Source organism: Trichomycterus rosablanca, chromosome 1 (assembly GCF_030014385.1).
Source record: "Trichomycterus rosablanca isolate fTriRos1 chromosome 1, fTriRos1.hap1, whole genome shotgun sequence".
Classification (NCBI taxonomy): domain Eukaryota; kingdom Metazoa; phylum Chordata; class Actinopteri; order Siluriformes; family Trichomycteridae; genus Trichomycterus; species Trichomycterus rosablanca.
Genome location: NC_085988.1, coordinates 72,063,678 through 72,088,214, shown reverse-complemented (window position 1 = coordinate 72,088,214; position 24,537 = coordinate 72,063,678). Strand labels below are relative to the sequence as shown.

At 40.5% G+C, this 24,537-nt stretch overlaps 1 protein-coding gene across 1 annotated transcript in view; it reads right to left on the bottom strand.

The window, feature by feature from the left end:
* Positions 1 to 24,537, bottom strand: part of pparaa (peroxisome proliferator-activated receptor alpha a) — a 33,904-nt gene that overhangs the window by 6,313 nt on the left and 3,054 nt on the right. Inside the window, 6 exon segments of the mRNA XM_062996031.1 lie at positions 158 to 357; positions 2,513 to 2,651; positions 9,148 to 9,305; positions 10,560 to 10,801; positions 20,325 to 20,371; positions 20,373 to 20,518. Coding sequence (XP_062852101.1) covers positions 158 to 357; positions 2,513 to 2,651; positions 9,148 to 9,305; positions 10,560 to 10,801; positions 20,325 to 20,371; positions 20,373 to 20,518 — 932 coding nt within the window.

The window sequence follows — 24,537 nt, the reverse complement described above, 5'->3', positions numbered from 1 at the left end:
CAAAGATTTTGAGTTTAGGGGACGTTGAGTTACAAGGTACCACTGTACCTCCAATTAACCTGTCTTCTGGAGCTCCGACTGATTGATAACCCAAAGCTCTACCCAGTGGATTACAATGACAACAACAGCCTGCTTATTAAGAAAATGCATCAATTACCTGTGAGCTGGTCTTGCCAGTAAAGAAGGCACGTGCTTTAGCCTTATTCATATTGAAGTGTTGGAGGTAGGCCTGATGGATTTGTCTGGCCAACGTCTTCCAATCATCTAATTGTGTCTCTGCCACCTTTTTTTCACCTGTCTTTAGCTCTGCTTTGAGCTTCAGCTTTTCAGACTGTGGCATCCTCCCAAAACGGATAGCTGTAAGTGAGACAACCACAGACCAATATGGTTAAAAATGTATACATATATACATATAAATATAAAAGTTACACATACTTATAAATGTTCATACACAACAATATAAACACAAAACATAGGTGTTTACACAATAACATCAGAAGGAAATACTTAGGACCTTTTAGGTTTCAACCATTTCTGATCAAAGTTAAAGCGGCAACCTAATCATTATTTATAATTTATTTATTCACTTTATTTGTAGTTCCTCATTATGTAATTATGTAATTGAAAACACAATTAATATTGAAAAGTACATATGCATTTTTGAGCAAAATTTGTTGTCATCTTTACAATTTTTTAGGGGTTCTTGCTTGTATCAGCCAGACAACATGACACATTATGCTTATGTTACAATAACACTGAAGAGTGCAGGCGCTAGACTGGCCTGTCTGAAGTCCAACCTGTTTTTATGAAAAATATGTGGGGAATTATGAGACCCAACGTACAACAACAGAGACCCAATTACATTTAGCAAAAATGGGAAACAATTACACTTAATAACTACAACTACAAATAATAACATCAATCGCATTGCCACTCGTTTTTCCTGTCTCCTGTCCAAAATGTAGCTTGTTGATAATTGTTGGGACATTTTGTAAAATGCAATAAAGAAGAATCTGAGATTTGTTGATTTTCTTGAATCTTTATTTAACCAACAAAAGTACTCAGCAACTTCATTGTATTTTGCAAAATCTAAACACATTTAAAAACTGATGCCTGCAACACACTTAAAAAATAGGGACAGATGCATGTCTGGCACTGTGTTCCAGCAACTTTCTTCTTAATTACTTTTTTAATGGTTTAGGCAATTAGAAGAACAACTGTAGCAGTTTTGCAAGTTGCAAAATTGAATTTCTTGATATAGTGGTAAACTGTGTTCGTGTTTTTCCAAAGTAGCCAGAAGCCCATGTGGCTAAATTTAGCACAGTAGCATGACGGTTTATAATGCAACGTCGTCTGAGGGTTCGAAGGTCAGGGACTTTTAACAGTGATTTTCGCCTTGCCCTATACAGACTGAGAATTTTTTTATTCTATGAATGTTGTCACAATATTATGCATGGTAGATTGTAAAAAAAACTCAATTATTTGCAATCTTGCATTGACTGACAAAGTTTGGTACGAACTGGTGAGCTGTAATGCATCATTGCTTGTGCACACTGAGCCTTTGGTGGATCCTAGTTTTAAATTCAATCATGAGTCCTTCACCTATTACTAATTTTTCAAAACACTGTAACTTTTAACTTTTCCTTATTTTCCTTTCCTTTTATCTTATTTTGCCCCTGTCCCAACTTTTAAATGTGTTGCAGGCATTATATTCTAAATATGTTCATGTTTACAAATTACAATAAAGTTTATCAGTGAAAACAACAGAAACTGGTTCTTTGTACTTGTGTCATTTAAATAAAAATTCAAGTAAATTATCAAATCAAAATTCTTCTTTTTTCATTTGACTAAATGTCCCAACTTTTCTGGAAATGGGGTTGTACTTAAGTACATCTGTAGCAAAAAATTTTTTACCAGATTTTATACAACCTAGCCATTCCCACAGGCATGGTTACATGACAGCTTGCTGTAATTAACTATTCATCTATACTGCAATATTAATGATGTAGCACAATCTCTACTGGTAGGCATTAATCATTTTTAGATGTAGTTTATATTATCATAGCGCTCAGCTCTGAGTGAAGCTTTGAAGACTGAAGAATGTAGCCAATGTCAACAGTGACTGCACGTGTTTGTGTGTAAACACTATGTGATCCTGCACAGGTCAAGGACAGACTTGAGTAGGATTGGCCACGCTTGCCTGCAAAGTCTTTGTAATCAAACATTATTCCAGACTTACACCACCAGACTGCCTGGTTCTGACAAGCTGGTGAGTTCAAAGTCCTGGGACAACAGTGCGCAAAGTACCGCCACGTCATCCATGTCATTGACACTCGCTGAAAACACAGTTTCTGTTTAACCTCTGTTTGACCAGTATATCTCAGCTACAATATACACCTGTCAAATGTCATAATGTAATATTTATGACAATTTACAACAGGCCCAAAGTGTGTTTAAGCAATCACTGATAGACACTTGTTGACACACACACACTTTATATAAAGGCGCTTACCATTATGGGACATGCCCACTGAGAGGCACTTGTGGAAACGGCAGTACTGGCACTTGTTGCGGTTCTTCTTCTGGATTTTACAGTTGCGTATGCATTTGTCATACTCCAGCTTGAGGCGGATGGTTCTCCTAAAGAAACCCTGTTGAGAATTCAAACAGACTGTGAGTTTGGCATAATGAATACGATTACCTTCAATCAAAAGCGGCTACTCTTGGTGTTGCGTAGTACACTGTTTTTGTGATAAGGCATGTCATAATATAAATAAGTCATTGATTACCACACAATCGTCAGTCCAACCTTTATAAACAATCCCTCTGAGTAGTAAATATTATTCTGCGAAAATGAAGAAGTAAATCCACCCACATACAGACATCAGATTAATTTCAAAGTCCAATCATGCACTGAATAAAACAATACGGTAACTGCAATGGCCTTATTTATATGCACTACTATTGCAATGTAACATGTAGTCAGATAACCTTTATATTGAAATAAATAGATTGTTGAAAACATTGCCTCTACCACTTACACCGATCAACCATAACATAACCACCTCCTTGTTTCTACACTCACATTTTCAATTTAACACCTCCACTTACCATATAGAAGCACTTTGTAGTTCTACAATTACTGACTGTAGTCCATATGTTTCTCTACATACCTTTGTTGCCTGCTTTCGCCCTGTTCTTCAATTGTCAGGACCCCCATAGGACCACCACAGAGCAGGTATTATTTAGGTGGTGGATCATTCTCAGCATTCTCAACAATGACATGGTGGTGGTGTGTTAGTGTGTGTTGTGCTGGTATGAGTGGATCAGACACAGCAGCGCTGATGGAGTTTTTAAATACCGTGTCCACTCACTGTCCACTCTATTAGACACTCCTACCTAGTTGGTCCACCTTGTAGATGTAAAGTCAGAGATGATCGCTCATCTATTGCTGCTGTTTAAGTTGGTCATCTTCTAGACCGTCACAGGGTGCTGCCCATAGGGCGCTGTTGGCTGGATATTTTTGTTTGGTGGACTATTCTCAGTCCAGCAGTGACAGTGAGGTGTTTAAAAACTCCAGCAGCGCTGCTGTGTCTTATCCACTGATACCAGCACAACACACACTAACACACCACCACCATGTCAGTGTCACTGCAGTGCTGAGAATGATCCACCACCCAAATAATACCTGCTCTGTGGTGGTCCTCTGGGGGTCCTGACCATTATGGAACAGCATGAAAGGGGGCTAACAAAGCATGCAGAGAAACAGATGGACTACAGTCAGTAATTGTAGAACTACAAAGTGCTCCTATATGGTAAGTGGAGCTGATAAAATGGACAGTGAGTGTAGAAACTCAGGTGGTTTTAATGTTATGGCTGATCAGTGTATATAAATAGTTTAATCAAAAATGTTTAATTTAAGTGTTCAATTCTGAATTGTCTGCACTAATTGCCTCTTTAACACCTGCTTCTCCTATCAGGGTTGAGTCCTGTCAGGGCCATGTGCAAGTCGAAAACACACCCTGAAAATGATTTACTCACAACAAATCCACACAGACATGAAAGCGCCCTATATCCACGAGCTTGTTGAACACTCCATTACAAAACCATGGGCTTTAACCATATATGGAATTGATTGGATGGAATTGATTTTCTACACCTGTAACCCAAGTGTTTAACTAAAATACATAAGCTCAATAATTAAAAGCGGTGTCCACATACTTTTAACCATATGGTGTAGGGAAATCACAGCCCATTCCAATCACCAAACTGACATATTTCTTATTGATACCATTGTTTTGATCTGTATTGTTTCTGTGCCTGCATGCCATATAGCAAGTGTTCTTGTGAATTCATTGTACCGTAATTAGGTTAGAGGTAATGGCCTGAAAATCTGTTTTTTTGTGAGTACCCTGATGCAACTACTGCCAACTGTGTCTAAGGTTAGAAAGCTGGAAAAGTTTGAAGGAAGGTCAGACAGAGCCAGTCGTATAGGGACAGGAAATATTGACGGAGGGCTACCTGCACGCGAGCCTCCAATAGTGCATGAAGTATGACTGGTATGTATCTGTGCTGTAGACATGACAGGCTCGGTGTGCAATTGTGCGTAGATGAGTAAGTAGTCGTTAGGGAGACTAACACCGGGCATTATATTAACAGCTGGTCATGAGATCTTCAGTTAAAAATTGAGTGCCAGCTGTCCTTGTGGAGGATCACAGTTCCTAACCAGACTGTAGGCTGCGTCATCCAAAAACACATGCATGCTATGGAAACATATTTATACTCTGCTGAGTGGACTGAGGGCTATTAACTGCTCATGTGACGCATCTTGAACACAACATACATGCCAGCAGACCCCACAGGACCACCACAGGGCAGGTATTATTTAGGTGGTGGATCATTCTCAGCACTGTAGTGACACTGACCTGGTGGTGGTGTGTTAGTGTGTGTTGTGCTGGTATGAGTGGATCAGATACAGCAGCGCTGCTGGAGTTTTTAAATACCGTGTCCACTCACTGTCCACTCTATTAGACACTCCTACCTAGTTGGTCCACCTTGTAGTTGTAAAGTCAGGGAGGATCGCTCATCTATTGTATCTTCTAGACCTTCATCAGTGGTCACAGGACACTGCCCACGGGGCGCTGTTGGCTGGATACTTTTGGTTGGTGGACTATTCTCAGTCCAGCAGTGACAGTGAGGTGTTTAAAACCTACATAGGCATTGCTGTGTCTTATCCACTCATACCAGCACAACACACACTAACACACCACCACCATGTCAGTGTCAGTGCAGTGCTGAGAATGATCCACCACCCAAATAATACCTGCTCTGTAGTGGTCCTATGGGGGTCCTGACCATTAAAGAACAGCATGAAAGGGGGCTAACAAAGCATGCAGAGAAACAGATGGACTACAGTCAGTAATTGTAGAACTACAAAGTGCTTCTATATGGTAAGTGGAGCTGATAAAATGGACAGTGTGTGTAGAAACAAGGAGGTGGTTTTAATGTTATGGCTGATGAGTGTATATAGTCCTGCAATATACACTTTATGGCCAAAGGTATTTGGACACCTGACCATGAGATTATTGGACATCCTATTTAAAACAAATGGTATTAAAAAAGTGACCTGTATGTGACCCTTTATCTATAACAACAGCTACTCTTATTAAAAACTTCTCACAAGTATTTAAAGTATATTTGTGGGAATTTGTGTCAATTCAGTCAAAAGAGCATTTGTATGGCTGGGCACTGATGTTGGTCATTAAAGCCTCAATTGTTGTTCCAGTTCATTCCTAAGCTGTAGAGTGGAGCTGATATCAGGGCTCTATGCAGCCAATACAAATTAAAGTAAAACCTTTAATAAATTAGTTTTAAAAACACATAACAAATGCATATTCTTCCAGACAGGTGTACTAGATGAATCCAATCATGCCATCATCTGAAATGTTAAATGTTTAAAATGCTGAGTAGGTCCATCTGACCTTAAATTTAAACCTTAAATCTTTATTATTTATGAACAGATGGCAGGAGCTTCAGACACCTAGACCGCTTTACTGGCTTGTGTTTCATGGCATTTTCATGGCATGGCTTACAGTAATGTAAGGCGGCAAGGTGGCTCGGTGGGTAGCACCGTCGCCTCACAGCAAGAAGGTCCTGGGTTCAATCCCCAGGTGGGGCGGTCCGGGTCCTTTCTGTGTGGAGTTTGCATGTTCTCCCCGTGTCTGTGTGGGTTTCCTCCGGGTGCTCCGGTTTCCTCCCACAGTCCAAAGACATGCAAGTGAGGTGAACTGAAGATACAAAATTGTCCATGACTGTGTTCGATGTAACCTTGTGGGCTGATGAATCTTGTGTGGGTGACTGCCGTTCCTGTCATGAATGTAACCAAAGTGTAAAACATGACGTTAAAATCCTAATAAACAAACAAACAAACAGTAATGTAATGATACATGTCTGAATGCTTGGGGTTTAGTGGCTCTATCCCCTTAGAGAAAAGGGCCACTGCAAGTCAATTAAAAGTTACCCTGACTAATTGCCTGATCATTATGTTGGAACTATTTAGACCTGATGGGAGTGGAGGTCCTGCTTAGGCTGAGCAAATTATTTGTGATTGGCTATACATCTCTGGGAGATCAGCAAGGTGAGGGACCTGAAATCTGTAGGTATCTGGTGGTAAACGTAGAATTTAAGACCAGGGTATTATTCATTCATTTATTTATTGTTGCATTTATTCATTTTACCACTGCTTAATCCTATTCAGGGTCACGATGGGTCTGATTCACTGGGCGAAAGGTAGGGAACACCCCAGACAGGTAGCCAGTTCATCATAGGGCAATAGGGTATTATGACTTACATTTACATTTCAGGCATTTAGCAGACGCTTTTATCCAAAGCGACTTACAGTACTGTGACAGTATACATTCTAAGCAATTTAGGATTAAGGGCCTTGTTCAAGGGCCCAACAGTGACAACCTGGCAGTGGTGGGGCTTGAACAAGCAACCTTTTGATTACTACACTATATTGACAAAAGTATTCGCTCGTCTGCCTTCACAAGCATATGAACTTGGGTGACATCCCATTCTTAATCCATAGGGTTTAATATGATGTCGGCCCACTCTTTGCAGCTATAACAGCTTCAACTCTTCTGGGAAGGCTTTCCACAGGGTTTAGGAGTGTGTTTATGGGAATTTTGAGCCATTCTTCCAGAAGTGCATTTGTGAGGTCAGACACTGATGTTGGACGAGAAGGCCTGGCTCGCAGTCTCCGCTCTAATTCATCCAAAAGGTGTTCTATCAGGTTGAGGTCAGGACTCTGTGCAGGCCAGTCAAGTTCTTGCACACCAAACTCGCTCATCCATGTCTTTATGGACCTTGCTTTGTGCACTGGTGCGCAGTGATGTTGGAACAGGAAGGGGCCATCCCCAAATTGTTCCCACAAAGTTGGGAGCATGAAATTGTCCAAAATCTCTTGGTATGCTGAAGCATTAAGAGTTCCTTTCACTGGAACTAAGGGACCGAGCACAACTCCTGAAAAACAACCCCACACCATAACCCCCCCCTCCACCAAACTTTACACTTGGCACAATGCAGTCAGACAAGTACCGTTCTCCTGGCAACCACCAAAACCCAGACTCGTCCATCAGATTGCCAGACGGAGAAGCGTGATTCGTCACTCCAGTGGCGGCGTGCTTTACACCACTGCATCCTACGCTTTGCATTGCGCTTGGTGATGTAAGGCTTGGATGCAGCTGCTCGGTCATGGAAACCCATTCCATGAAGCTCTCTATGCACTGTTCTTGAGCTAATCTGAAGGCCTCATGAAGTTTGGAGGTCTGTAGCAATTGACAGTTGGCGACCTCTGCGCACTATGCACCTCAGCATTCGCTGACCACGCTCTGTCATTTTACATGGCCTACCACTTAATGGCTGAGTTGCTGTCGTTCCCAATTGCTTCCACTTTGTACTAACAGTCGACTATGGAATATTTAGTAGCAAGGAGATTTCACGACTGGACTTGTTGCACAGGTGGCATCCTATCACGGTACCACGCTGGAATTCACTGAGCTCCTGAGAGCGACCCATTCTTTCACAAATGTTTGTAGAACCAGTCTGCACTCCTAGGTGCTAGGTTTTATACACCTATGGCAATGGGAGTGATTGGAACACCTGAATTCAATGATTTGGATGGGTGAGTGAATACTTTTGGCAATATAGTGTAGTCCAGTACCCTAATCCTAGCTAGGCTACAACTGCCCTGCCCTGACTTCACGTTTTACCATGCAAATAGGCTAGTCTAGTGTGACAGAGATTATTTGCTAGGCACAATATCCTCTGCCTGTCTGTAGTGCAATCCAGTTGATTGAAAAAAAAAAATTACACAAGCCTAATGTGTGTGCAGTTGCAGTATTTAGAGAAATAAAAAGCCAGCTTGCCTGTAGCTCTGCACCACCAGAGCTGAGTTTGTTGAAATGTAAAAACCCTGTTGACATACACTATTACTTTCGTTGAGCGTATACAGACGAAAAGTGTTTTTAAAAGCCCTCTCAAGCACAAAAGAGCTTACTTATATTTGGTAACATGAGCAAGAATTGTAATCCAAAAATGTTTTTGAGTGAAATCACTTCAAATCGAATGATGGTGCTTTTAAGGATACACTCCCGAGTACACTGCAAAACTGAGTTTGAAAACACTTTAATGTGCATAAAGCTCAAACTCCCAAAAGCACTACGGGTTCTACATGAGAAATGTCTGACTGCTTGTTCTGTGTAATTCCAACAATCTAAGTTTAGCTGACTCACTGTGCAAGCCAATATTTACAAAGCAGAATGATTCAATGACAGGTCTCTGTGACCCAAATATACATTGTATGCTTGGTCATGTAATGCAACATTCCATAAGCCTGTATTACATCATCCATACATCTGACTGCAGGGTGTCAAAATGTATTAAATACTTTATTTAACTTGGGGTGGGGGGTGTAAGCTTTTGTTCCATCACAAGATGGGTTTGGGGCCAAAATAGGAACACAAGAGAAGCACTGTACCATCCCAGAGACTTTCCACTGACGTCAATTACACAGTGTGTTTGTATGTGTGTGTGTGTGTGTGTGTGTGTGTGTGTGTGTGTGTGTGTGTGTGTGTGTGTGCTTACCTTGCACCCCTCACAAGCATGCACTCCATAGTGGAAACCAGAGGCACGATCGGCACACACACGACACTCAAGATTTAAGGAGTTGGAGCTGATTTCATCTTGTCCTGTGATAGCTCCAGATACAGCTGAAGAGGGACTGGATGCTCGGCTCACCACATCTATAGTGGACACACACACACACACACACGTAACACATTAAATAAGCAAGGTAAAATTGCGAAATAGCTTTACTTTTACTGTTCATGACATTCACTCTCACTAAACATTTACTTGAAATGTGCATTTCCACTAAATTTCCATTGTCCACATTTCATGTTAAATAAAGTACAGAACCTGTTTTTTAATTTCTCATAGATCTGTGATAGTGTATAATGATATAATATAATGGCATACTTTTATATAGGAACTGGCATAACTGGCATAACGACAAGTAAATAATCTTAATTATTTCATTTTAAAATAACCATTTTTTGGTCGCTGCAGGTTTAGACTGTACCTGGAAACACTAAAAGCAAGGCAATAATACATCACTGACAGGGTTTCAATCCATCACAGGGCATCACACACCTATTCTGGACTCCTGGAGATAATAATAATGGGTGAATGAGTGAGTGTGTGATGCCCTGTGATTAATTGGAATCCTGTGTAGGTCGTGTTTCAGCCTATGCTCAATTTTTTAGCGTAGACTCCAGCATTAGAACATTACATTTTATTTTCAGGTTTTACCACTGTTTAATCATGACCAGAGTTGTGATGGGTCCGGATTTGCCGGAATCACTGGGCGCATTGCAGAACACACCCTGGACCCTGGCTATCCTTCTCACCTCAGACATAGCCAATCATGTCTTTACGTAAACACAGACTGGCCGATAGGTAGTGTAATTTACTGCCACGCCACCCGATGTCTGTTGTCATCCTGGAATATACCACTGTCTTCAGAGTAAAAAGTTATATCAAATAGATCAGAGGATCAGTCCGAATAATTTTGTAGTGACCTTTGCCTTTAAGGGGATAGGACCAAACCATGCCAGAAAAATACTCCTCACAGTATACCAAAGTCACTAATACACAAGCATCAAAGTCAATTAATGTGAGTTAGCAACCACAATTTTAACCTTATTTGATTTTTACATTGCCCCTAGGTATGTGTGCGTGTGTGTGTGTGTGTGTGTGTGTGTATGCCCAGTGATGGACTGTGGTCAGTCCGGTCTGCCCAGTGAATCAGACCCACCGCGACCCTTAATAGCATGAACCAGTGGTAAAACAGACAATATATGAATGAGTTTCAGCATTTCCATTATTTTCAGATAGTAACAGAAGGTAGAAATTTGTTTGTTTGCAACTTCTACAATCACATTCTTGTAAATGTAAATAGCGCTTACAACATAGGTGCAGTGTGTGTGTGTGTGTACCAAGATTAACAGGGCTGCTGGACCTGGTGCTGGATTTGTCGAAGTCAGGCAGGTAGAGCAGTTTGAAGGCATCATCACTGAAGGATCGGGAAATGTCCTCTAACTCCACATCCTTAATCAGCTCCCCACATAAAGGGCTGTCCAACAGTGTATTCTCCACAGGGGACAACGGACCAAAGGGACTGGGCATTTCTACCATGGTGCTGCACCATGGAACAGCAAGAACTGGATCATTCATTAGACTGCAAAGATTCGAAAAACAGAATGAATACATTTATTTTCCATCTATACAGTAATAAACAGAACAACTCAACAACTCAGTATAATAATTCAGTTGATTTGATTTCTCCAAATGGCACAGATATCACAAAGGTTCAACAACCTAACATTCAATCAACCAGGGCTTGGCGATTACACGTCTTGGCAACTTTCAGGGGTGAGAGAGTTAGTGATGAGACCTTGGCATGTTTGCTTTGAGATGTTCGCTGTGTAAAAACAGGAGTGACTCACTTCTTCTTATCTCACACACTGACCAAAGGTGAAGTGCTTCATAAAATTATGGCATAATGGCTTTGAGATAAACATAGAAAGACGACTTATTGTCCTTAAGTGATAAATAAAATGGCCCATTTTGGAAAATGATGACGTTTATTATATGTGAACAGAGCAATCTATTGATTGCAGTATTGATAATAACTACTATTGCTGTATATTCTGGCAGAACATCAGTGCAGTGGTTATAGCATCACAAATAACACCTTTTTTCTATAACCCCAAATCAGAAAAAGTTGGGGCAGTATGGATTACTTTGGCAAACCTTTGTCAAGCACTACAATACAGAGTTAAATGCACAAATGCCACTTAAAACTTTACTGTGCAAAAAAGAAACCTTATGTTAATCATGTCCAGAAGCAGCATTGACTTCTCTGGGAACGGAGGCATCTAGGATGGACCATCACACAGCGGAAATGTGTATTGTGGTCAGATGAATCAGCATTCCAGGTCTGTTTTTGGAAAAAATGGACACTCTGTGCTCCAGACCAAAGACAAAAAGGACCATCCAGACTGTTATCAGCAACAAGTCTAAAAACCTGTCAATGGTCATTTACACTTCTGTGATGGCAGCATTAATGCAGAAAAGTACATTGAGATCCTAGAGCAACATATGCTGCCTTCAAGACGTCATCTTTTCCAGGGACGTCCATGCATTTTTCAACAAGACAATGCAAAACCACATGCTGCACACATTACAAATGCATGGCTGCGGAAGAAGAGGGTACGGGTACTGGACTGGCCTGTCTGCAGTCCTGACCTGTCTCCAAAAAGAGACAAAGACGACCCCGTACTGTTACACATCTTAAAACATGTTTGCAGGAAGAATGGGATAAAATAAAACCTGAAACACTAAATCACTTGGTATCCTCGGTGCCAAAACGTCTTTTATGTGTGGTGAAAAGGAATGGTTTGCTTTACTGTCCCAACTTTTTTTGGAATGTGTTGCAGGCCTGAAATGCAGGAATGGATGTTTATTAATAAATGAAATTAAGTTAAGCAGACAAAACATGATATATCTCAGGTTCATCCTGTCTGCAATCAAATAAAAGACAAAGTAAATGTAAGAAACTGTGTTTTTTATTATTATTATATTATTATTATATTATTATATTATTATTATAACTTTTTCTGATTTGGGGTTGTAGAACAGCACTAAGAAAATCCTTGATGTTCAAAAAAAGAACTGCTGCAAGTCTCATGTTACAAGTTACCTGCATGCTCCAGACACCTTTGAAACATTGTTCTACTCAAAAACCATACATGACGCCGCTCAGGTGGCGCAGCAGTAAAACACACGCTGTTCACCAGAGCTAAGATCTCGAATACATCGTATCGAATCTCGGCTCTGCCTTGCCGGCTGAGGCTAAGTGGCTACATGAACAACGATTGGCCTGTTGTTCAGATAAGGGGCGGGACTAAAGCTGGATTGGGACTCTCTCTCAGACTAGTGCGATTACGACCTTTGCTGGCTGGTTGGTGGCGCCTGCACGGAGATGGGAATGGAGTGCGGTAGGGGGTGTGGCCCTCCGTGCACAGCGCTGTACCGCACTGCGCTCGTGTGGGTGATAAGATGTTTGATTGCTGTGCACGTTTCGGAGGGGGCGTGGAGCAGCCTCGTCCTCCCCAATCAGGAGCAGGGACCAGCATTAGTGAGAGGATGATTGACGGGTAGAAATTGGATGCGCTAAAAAGTGGGAGAAAAAAGGGTAAAAAAAAACCCCACAAAAAAAACCCCCATATATATACAAAATATGCAACACTATGCAAAACCTTATCCCAGCTGTAAAGCATGGTGGAAGGAGCAACAGTTGCTTTACTCTTGTAGTGACTGAATACCTTGTAGTCATTATGAAAATTCAATATAAAAGTGCTAACTAAAGCATGATTCTTACAAATACCCCCCACCTAATTCAGACTTCATTATTAAATGCAAAGGTTCACATGCACTTTCCAGAACACAGTTCTTATGTAATTTAAGCAGAAATTCCTGCACCTGTATTTCAAATTGATTTGAATTTATGCTAAAGTTTATAATGCTATTTAAAACTCTGTGTTTGACAGGTAAATAAAAGAAGAGTAAATGTCACGTGACTGTCTCCTGAGGTAACTGGGTCATTGCTTAATGGAAAAGTTCTTGATAACACTGACAATAAATATTCAACATCAGCCAGAGAGTGGCATCATCTGACTCGAGAGCTGCTCCCGTGTTTCCAGAGCTACATTCAGCCTGATCTATAGTGGAAACTAAAAGGCATTTCTTATACCTCTCTGCTCTGCACTCCTATTTCATAACCCGAAAACAGATCCAATCAGAACTTTCCTGCAGACCTAATCATAATTTTCCCGCTCTAGCAGATGGGGTAATCTGTAGACTGAGTTTAAGAGACTGCTGCTTTCATGCACTGATCAGCCATAACATTAAAACCACCTCCTTGTTTCTACACACACTGTCCATTTTATCAGCTTCACTTACCACATAGAAGCACTTTGTAGTTCTACAATTACTGACTGTAGTCCATCTGTTTCTCTGCATGCTTTTTTAGCCCCCTTTCATGCTGTTCTTCAATGGTCAGGACCACCACAGAACCACTACAGAGCAGGTATTATTTGGGTGGTGGATCGTTCTCAGCACTGCAGTGACACTGACATGGTGGTGGTGTGTTAGTGTGTGTTGTGCTGGTATGAGTGGATAAGACACAGCAGCGCTAATGGAGTTTTTAAACACCTCACTGTCACTGCTGGACTGAGAATAGTCCACCAACCAAAAGTATCCAGCCAACAGCGCCCCGTGGGCATCGTCCTGTAACCACTGATGAAGGTCTAGAAGATGACCAACTCAAACAGCAGATGAGCGATCATCTCTGACTTTACATCCACAAGATGAACCAACTAGGTAGGAGTGTCTAATAGAGTGGACATGGTATTTAAAAACTCCAGCAGCGCTGCTGTGTCTGATCCACTCATACCAGCACAACACACACTAACACACCACCACCACCATGTCAGTGTCACTGCAGTGCTGAGAATAATCCACCACCTAAATAATACCTACTCTGTAGTGGTCCTTCGGGGGTCCTGACCATTTGAGAACAGGGTGAAATCAGTCTAAAAAGTATGAAGAGAAACAGATGGACTACAGTTAATAATTGTAGAACTACAAAGTGCTTCTATATGGTAAGTGGAGCTGATAAAATGGACAGTGAGTGTCAAACAAGGAGGTGGTTTTAATATTATGGCTGATCAGTGTATATTCACTTTGAGACTGACATGAGCCAAACATGCAGAGACAACAGTTAGCACATGCATCCTCATCCAGAGGGCCACAAAGACCCAGCCACTGGAAAATGTGGATTAGTAGCTAGTAGTGAAGTTGGTGCAAACTAGGCTGGTTCATTCTGACCAATGATTGATCAAATTGTCAAAACTCTGCAAGCAAACCAGACACATTGCTGGTTTGCTAGTAAATAAAAACACTGCGTTGTTCTGTTTAACAGATAAAAAGTAAGCAAAAAAGAAAGAAAAACTGAAAAAAGACAGACAGAATGGTGTTAGATACTGTATTATAGAATTTCAAATACACTGTTATAATAAGGCGCACAGATGTCACAGATGCACAGCAGTCTATTACAGTACTATCAGCTGCCCAGGGGTCTACACAGACATGAATGGCTAGATCTGAGTTGGGGTGGCCAAAACCCTGCAACAGATCGTTTCCCAGTGGAACTGTTGTGAATATTTAGCTGTTTTTTTGTCAAAACAAAACAACAATGCACCGTTAAATATTTTAATGTTGTTTATTTATTTAACAAAACATACAGTAAAAAGTAAAAAGTCCTTATCCCACTTCTTTACTATTAGCACAGAACATTAAAGGCAGGGTGATAGTGTCCTTTAAGATACCCCTTGTTGTATCAGTCACTATCAAAGGCACTCACAGGCAATAAACATACTATCAATAACAGATAGTAGTAGATAATGGTGATGACGTTATATAACAATATATACCACTGTATTATTATTACCCCCTTTAAAAGAAAGAAAGGAAGAAAATATGGGTAGGCAAACAAAACAGTTAATGTTTGCTTGTTGATTCTTTTTAAATGCATTTTTCTTCCCATTTTCCTCCCGATTTAGCGCAGTCAATTTGTCTTCCGCTGCTGAAGGATACCCGATTGTATCCGAGGAGAGCATGTCACTGCCCATGCCTCTTCCGACATGTGCACAGCCCTCCTCTTCTCTCCCCTGCATTCTGCACAAGCGTCTCTTCCGCCAATCAGGGTCCTTACACAGCGTATGAAGATCCCACCCACACATAGTCTGGTCATCCCGCCCTAGCAGAAATGGTGGCCAATTAGTATCTGCTGCAGGCACTGCCAATTATGCCCGCCAGATGGCGCCCAGCCGACCGGTGGCAACGCCGAGTTTCGAATCGAGGACTTCAGAATCTCAGCGCTGGTGTACTAGCCCCGCCACCTGGGCGCTTGTTGATTTTTTAATGCAACAACTAGGATGACACGGTGGCTTGGTGGGTAGCACTGTCACCTCACAGCAAAAAGGTCCTGGGTGTGTAAAACATGACGTTAAAAATTGCAATAAAATAACTAAAGTAACAATAAAATAACTACACAACTGCTGATTTTATGCTGATTATGTTTTATCTGCTCAACTTCATTTCATTTATTAATAAACATCCATTCCTGCATTTCAGGCCTGCAACACATTCCAAAAAAAGTTGGGACGGGGGCAAGTTGGGCTAGTAATGAGGTGAAAAAACATGATTCTTATATGATTCCAAACAGGTGATGTCAACAGGTGATTGTAATCATGGTTTGGTACAAAAGCAGCATCCATGAAAGGCTGAATCTTTGATGAGCAAAGATGGACAGAGGATCTCCAGGTTGTCAACAAATGCATGAGAAAATTATGAGTGAGAAAAACAATGTACCTCAAAGAAGGAAGGGGGTTTGCATATTTCTCCCTCTACAGTGCATAATATCATTCAACAATTTAAGAAATCAGGAGGAATTTCAGTGCATAAAGGCCAAGAGCGCAAGCTTAAGCTGAACTCCTGTGATCTTTGATCCCTCAGACGGCACTGCATCAAGAACCGCCACTCAACAATAGCTGATATAACCACATGGGTGAGGGATTACTTTGGCAAACCTTTGTCAAGCACTACAATACGGGGTGACATGCACAAATACCACTTAAAACTTTACTGTGCAAAAAAGAAGCCTTATGTTAACCATGTCCAGACTTCGACTTCTCTGGGCTCGGAGACATCTAGGATAGACCATCACACAGTGGAAACGTGTATTGTGGTCAGATGAATCAGCAAATGGACACCGTGTGCTCCGGACCAAAGATAAAAAGGACCATCCAGACTGTTATCAGCAACAAGTCCAAAAGCTAGGGTCTGTCATGGTATGGGGCTGTGTCAGTGCCCTTGGCAAAGGTAATTCACACTTCTGTGATGGCAGCATTAATGCAGAAAAGTACATTGAGATCTTAGAGCAACATATGTTGCCTTCAAGACGTCATCTTTTCCAGGGACGTCCATGCAACAAGACGATGCAAAACCACATGCTGCACACATTACAAAGGCATGGCTGCAGAAGAAGAGGGTACGGGTACTGGACTGGCCTGCCTGCAGTCCTGACCTGTCTTCAATAGAGAATGTGTGGAGAATTTCAAAACAAAAAATGTGACAACGACGACCCCGTACTGTTACACATCTTAAGACGTGTTTGCAGGAAGAATGGGACAAAATAAAAGCTGAAACACTAAATCACTTGGTATCCTCGGTGCCAAAATGTCTTTTAAATGTGGTGAAAATGAATGGCGACATTACAAAGTGGTAAATGCTTTAGTGTCCCAACTTTTTTTGGAATGTGTTGCAGGAATGGATGTTTATTAATAAATGAAATAAAGTTGAGCAGATAAAACATGAAATATCTCAGGTTCACCCTGTCTGCAATCAAATAAAAGTCAAAGTAAATGTAAGAAACTCTGTGTTTCTTATTATTTGCATTATCCATGCTGTCCCAACTTTTTCTGATTTGAGGTTGTATATTTCAACAATCTAGATGCACAATTATTACATAATTCTAAAAGAACAGAGAGGACAGGTTGAAATAACACATGTCACACCAAAGGAGAGATGGAAGGACAGAAATAGCGAGAGTTTATAATGTGCCAGACTGTCGTACTCTATGTCCAAACCCACACACACACACACACACACACACACACACACACGTGACTCCAGCCTCATGACACAGGACTGCAGCCAGGAACAGAGCAGGGGTGAGTGTTGGTGAGGCGAGCCCCCTGCAGCTAGCTAAAACACCATTACTCAACATCATGTCATAAATAACCTCCAGCTAATACAGATCACAATTACAGCACAGTACAATAGCCTAATCCCAGCACCACTGCACCAAGAGAGAGTATAAATTACACAAACATATATGTCATGCAACGGCTTATTCTGTGACTGAATTATTAGAACATCACTCTTGTAGCATGGCCTCCTACTTTCATGTTAGTATATATGTCAAGTTGCCAGATTGAGGTCCGGGATCTGTGCAGACCTCTGCTTTTTGGTTGAGGTGCCTGTATAAGTGGTGCCTGTTTTACAGTGGAAAGAGTGTAAGAATCTAAGAATTTGGTGTTGGTAGGTGAAAAGAAATGGCAGTGGCCGTCTATATCGGAGTGGGTGCATGATTAGTCTATTGCTGTCCTCTGACATTTTGGGGGAGATATTAGCTGAACTAAACAATTAAGATGATACTAGAAGTTTATTCTGGGTCGTTTTGCTATATGCTTGGTCAACAACGTACCCAGATTAGGCATGACATTATGACCACCTTCCTAATATTGTGTTGGTCCCCCTTTTGCTGCCCTACGCAACAAACTGTGATGCACTGTGTATTCTGACACCTTTCTATCAGAACCAGCATTAACTTCTTCAGCAATTTGAGCTACAGTAGCTCGTCTGTTGGATCATTCCACACGGGCCAGCCTTCGCTCCCCACGTGCATCAATGAGCCTTGATCGCCCATGACCCTGTCGCCGGTTTACCACTTTTCATAGATGCTGACCACTGCAGACCAGGAACACCCCACAAGAGCTGCAGTTTTGGAGATGCTCTGACCCAGTCGTCTAGCCATCACAATTTGGCCCTTGTCAAACTCGCTCAAATCCTTACGCTTGCCCATTTTTCCTGCTTCTAACACATCAACCTTGAGGATAAAATGTTCACTTGCTGCCTAATATATCCCACCCACTAACAGGTGCCGTGATGTAGAGATAATCAGTGTTATTCACTTCACCTGTTAGTGGTCATAATGTTATGCCTCGTCGATGTACATATCACAATTTAGATGATTAATTTGGTGTTGTATTAAGTGTACTATATTATTTTCATAGCATGGCCTCCTGTTTCATGTTAGTAATTATGATGTACCATATCTGGTGAGGGGAGGTGTGCGGTTAAGGTACTGGACCAGTAATCAGAAGGTTGCCGGTTCAAGCCCCACCACCGCCAGGTTGCCACTGTTGGGCCCTTGAGCAAGGCCCTTAACTCTCAATTGCTTAGACTGTATACTGTCACAACTGTATATATACAGTACATATACAGTATATATATAGTAGAACCTACCATCAGATAGACAGATAGATAGATAGATAGATAGATAGATAGATAGATAGATAGATAGATAGATAGATAGATAGATAGATAGATAGATAGATAGATACTTTATTGATCCCGAAGGAAATTAGAGTCAATTAGAGTCATCAATAAGTAGCTACTAAAACACGAATGACACTGTTCACAGTTAAGCAAGCTTTACATCATTATGGACCTGAATCCTCCCCAGCAAGCAAAATCTAGCTCTGCAGAAAAGTTTAAGGCTATAAATCCCTAATTTCTTTGGGGGGTTGAATATTTCCACACACTCTGATAAGCCCAAATATTAGGAACACCCTGTGGTATCTGGAATCAGCAGGTCCTTCAACTATTGCACATCATCCTACTGAGCAGGAGCTTCTTTTTGTATGCAGCATTTGAGTCCATGACAATTTAAAGCTCTCTTGACTGTTAACAGCTGCTTCAAATTTATTGTACACCTGTTTTCGGTGATTACATCTGGTCAAATTTCCAATTTGGACAGTGGACAGTTTGGATTGTCCAACAATATAAGCAAAAGACCACTGTTCCATACATTCAGAAGGGGTGCAATGAAGTTAAATAGAATTATATTTTTTCTGTCACTGGAAGAGAATAGTTGCGAAAATGATTGAGCATTGTAAAATGTTAAGACCGTTCTGGCAAACTTCAGTTTGCACACCAGCTTACAGAACTGTAAATACAACACAGTAATCTAATGCAGAGTATCAGACAGCTGCTCAGGGCTCCTGTTACACTCTTAAGCAAGAGAAAGGAGAAGTGATCCACAACACACACACACACACACACACACACAGAGGACGTTCTAAATGTGCAGCAGGCTACGTGCTAAAAGGGAAGGAGGCTGTGGAGAGCCGGCATCGAGAGGACTGGGAAAGTAATAAAGCTCCATTGAACACCTCTCCTCTCATTGTCCTCTTACAGCTGGCCTACCTTACTGCTGGTTAAAAATATCAGAGGCCTGGAGTATTTTTGGGACAAGAGAAACAGGAACATGTTCAATGTCTTTGCGGTAAAACAGCAACAACAACATGCACACCCCTTTTTTTGACAGGTCATGTCTTTGTAAATAAGGACACTGTTTGATGCTATGATCTCAGCTGGACATAATCTCAAAGTCCATAAACAGACAAGAAAGGAATTTACAGAATGTACAGCCGTATAGGTTCTGCATGCAAGCTGGCGAACAATAAGAATGGCTTGTTAACAATTTGCTGGCTAACAAGGCACTGATATAAACAGATAACCAAGCTGGACCCAGAGTCTATAGACTGCATAAAAACACAACAAGTTTTGCTTTCTGGAAGACAAAAAGAGTGTATGGAATACAACAAAGCTCAAAAAGCATGCATAATTTGTCACTCATATAGGCCAGCAATCATGGTATCCAGACAAAAAGTATTTCAGTAACTTCTAGAAACATTCCATGTTACATAATATTATCTAAAAAAAACACATATTTAAGGCTGCAGTCATGACCCAGCACAAATACAGAACAGTATGAAATCAGTGCTTACCAGATCACTCCACACGAGTTTGCTCTAGCAGCAGCAGCCAATAAATACGCTCTGGCCCTGGCCAGGGCCAAAGTCCAAGCCCCACACACTCCTCTCCTGCCTCTTGCTGCAGAGCACATTTCCTGGCGCCTCACCAATAGAAGTGAACAAGTGAGAAGTACTCGCATCTGATAAGATGTGTCCAATCCAAATGCCTAAGGAGCAATAAAAGTGAAGAAGAGTTCATTTCAACAATAATAGCACCATATATTAAACACTGCATATACTGATGCACAATCTTAAAACCTCCTGAATCATTTAACACACTGAGAATTCAGTGCTGACAAACACCAAGAACATGCCAGGGGGGGGGCATAAAATATATAGTGAACATGCTGCTGCAGTATGTAGAACACGTGTTCAGAATGGGTCTAAGTGTGAGCCAGATGTACACTCCGGTCCCTCTTTAACCTCTAGATACTTTCAAGGTTACTGGGCAAAAGTAGTGAGACATAAAATACAAACGGCATTACTGGAACAGTTGGGACATTTTGTACACCCTGTGGTATCTGGAATCAGCAGGTCCTTCAACTATTGCACATCATCCTACTGAGCAGGAGCTTCTTTTCGTATGCAGCATTTGAGTCCATGACAATTTAAAGCTCTCTTGACTGTTAACAGCTGCTTCAAATTTATTGTACACCTGTTTTCGGTGATTACATCTGGTCAAATTTCCCATTTGGACAGTGGACAGTTTGGATTGTCCAACAATATAAGCAAAAGACCACTGTTCCATACATTCAGAAGGGGTGCAATGAAGTTAAATAGAATTATATTTTTTCTGTCACTGGAAGAGAATAGTTGCGAAAATGATTGAGCATTGTAAAATGTTAAGACCGTTCTGGCAGTTGGGACATTTTGTAAAATGGAATAAAAACAAGAATCTGTAATATTTATTCACTTTAACCTTATTATAACTGACCATAGCCCATGGAAATGACTTTTACTGTTTTGGCTGATCGGTGAAATAAGAGTGAAATACTTAAAGAATCTCCAGGTTACATTGATTTTAAAAAATCTGCGATAAGCAGATGATTTGCTAACAAGTGAAAATATCATGACTGAGTATAAAAGGAGGATCCACCAAAGGCTCAGTCTTTGCAAACAAGATCGCGGCTTACCACATTGTGCCAAATTTCAAGAGAGAACATGAGAGAACATTTAACACAAGTTTGCAAATAATTTCACCATCTACTGTACATAATATTGTGAAAAGATTCAGGGTAATCTCAATCTGTATTGGAAAAGGCTGGAAACCATGTTAAATGTGTGTGATTTTTGAGCCCTCAGTCGGCACTGCATTAGAAACCATAATGCTACTGCTCAATATAGCTATTTATTTATTTATTTATTAGGATTTTAACGTCATGCTTTACACACTTTGGTTACCTTTATGACAAAGATGGTAGTTACTCGTTACACAAAATTCATCAGTTCACAAGTTTTTTATCAAACACAGTCATGGACAATTTAGTTTCTCCAATTCACCTCACTTGCATGTCTTTGGACTGTGGGAGGAAACCAGAGCTCCCAGAGCAAACCCACGCAGACACAGGGAGAACATACAAACTCCCCACAGAAAGGTCCTGGACCACTCCACCAGGGAATCAAACCCAGGAAAGCCTTGCTACCCACTGAGCCACCGTGCTGCCCGAAAATTAGAGAACATTTAACTCAAGTTTGCAAATAATTTTACCATCTACTGTACATAATGTTGTGAAAAGATTCATATAGAAAAGATGAGAAAGCATAATGCTACTGCTAAATATAGCTACATTGGCTTGGGAGCACTTTGAAAGACTAGGTCTTACAAATAGTCCTCTATAACAAATAATAATAAGAGGCATTATCATTTTGATTGTAATATAATGAAAATAAAGACATGGTTTATCCTAGTGGGTTATCCTATTAAACACTGTCACTTTATATACCATACAAGTAGTGCTGGGCGGTATGACGGTACGTTCGGTATACTGGCTTCAATTATTTGTACGGTATGAATTTTTACATATACCGCCATACCGTGTCATAGTTTATACAGTTGCTGTAGACTTCAAATATAGGCAACATGTGGGCAGCAAATAACAAACAAGCAGAAATTAAAAAAATGGATTGTATTTGAATTTTATAAATTCAACATTTTCTATCAGTTCAACCCGAAATAAATGTGCAATAGTGTGCACACGCTGACATGCGTATATTTGTTCTATAAAGACCGGGAAAGTCAGACAAAAGTTTTGAGAAAAAAAATAAAAATGACACAGCATCCTCTGTTGTTCTGACTTTTTGAACTTGTATATTTGACGTGCATATATTTTCTCTGTCTGCAAATAAAAATACTTTCATAATAAAATGTTATGGTTTTTGGCATCAACGTTCTGTTTGACATCAACTAAAGGTTTCTCTTTTTGCGCAATGCTCTCTTTATTTCTCCAACTATTTATGTTGTAACCCAACTCTAGATAATACATCATCAATCTTCAGTATTATACAGGGGATAAATAAAGGCAGCATTAAGCATCATTCATTTTATTTGTTTATTTGCTGCATTATTCTAGCGAGACTTAATTTAATCAAAATCTAGTTCTGCAGAAAGGTTTATGAAAGAGTTATGTCTTTATTTTTTATCTCAGATCCAAATCCTTTATGTTCTGTAGCATCGATAATTCTTGGTCCTTCAACATCCTGTCAGCAGTTTTTTGTCTTGTCTTTCCTTGGACCAACATCAATAGCTACTCATCACAGCTGCCTGAGAGAATAGTTATCTGGCCATAATGAATGACCCTTATAAAATTTACTCAGGTCTTTATGCATTTAATCAGCCCAACATGTAATATATCCCTGACCATGACATGCAAAAAATAGGTATTGAGATGCACATTTTTGGGGGGCTGTTCAAATGCTTTGGCTGTTTTTGAACTTTCTGTGTTGCACCATGGTCCTGGAAAACTTTGTTTTGTTTCAATATGAGTTTAATATGACAATAAAACCTCTTGAATCTCTTGAGCAGGATATACACTGATCAGCCATAACATTAAAACCACCTCCTTGTTTCTACACTCACTGTCCATTTTATCAGCTCCACTTACCATATAGTAGCGCTTTGTAGTTCTACAATTACTGACTGTAGTCCATCTGTTTTTCTGCATGCTTTGTTAGCCCCCTTTTCACGCTGTTCTTCAATGGTCAGGACCCCCACATGACCACCACAGAGTAGGTATTATTTGGGTGGTGGGTCATTCTCAGCACTGCAGTTACAATGACATGGTGGTGGTGTGTTAGTGTGTGTTGTGCTGGTATGAGTGGATAAGACACAGCAGCGCTGATTGAGTTTTTAAACACCTCACTGTCACTGCTGGACTGAGAATATATCCAGCCAACAACATTTTATATTACTTAAATCATGCAAGACAGAACCATTAGACATTTCAATTACAAAAAGGGAGCTGTTTTCATCAGTATTTAATCTGACTGCATGTTAAACTCACAAGTGTGTAAATATTTGTTTTGAAAAATGACGTAGATATCTCAGTATAAAGGTAGAAATCTGCTTATCATCCTGTAACTACACTAATGATACCAGGAACAGATTTAATATATGTTATTGATTGGCATGTTTAGGTACAATTTGCTACTGACTTGGGGGTAAAATCTATATTCTAAATGCTTAAGTGGTTCTACATTTTTATGTCCATGTTACTGTTTTACATCACTGCCATTTTCACTACATTACACTGTTTTTGTCATAAAATAAAGTATTAAGAGTTGTTTATATAAAGCTTTGTTTTATTACTGACTTCGACCACTGTTTCAGCTACTTTTTCATGAGTGTAGTTTCAGTTTATGTAGGCACAGAGAAGTCACCAGCTACTTTAAAAAAAAAGCATATGTTCCAGTCACGTGATCACATTAAAAAAGAATAGTTAATAAAATCCTTAAAGTCCTAAGACTAGGATTGCCAACCGTCCCGTAAAAATTGGAATCGTTCCTTATTTGGAAACTAAACGTCGTGTTCCGTATTGAACTGATACAGGACGCGCTTTGTTCCGTATTTTTATCAATGGGAGAGAAATGCTGCAGATTGGACTGAGACAGGGCGATGTGTATGAAACAGAAGGAAACTGCTGCTACCGTGGGAATTAGAAAGCGTTTAAGTAGTGTTCACTTTAAGTCT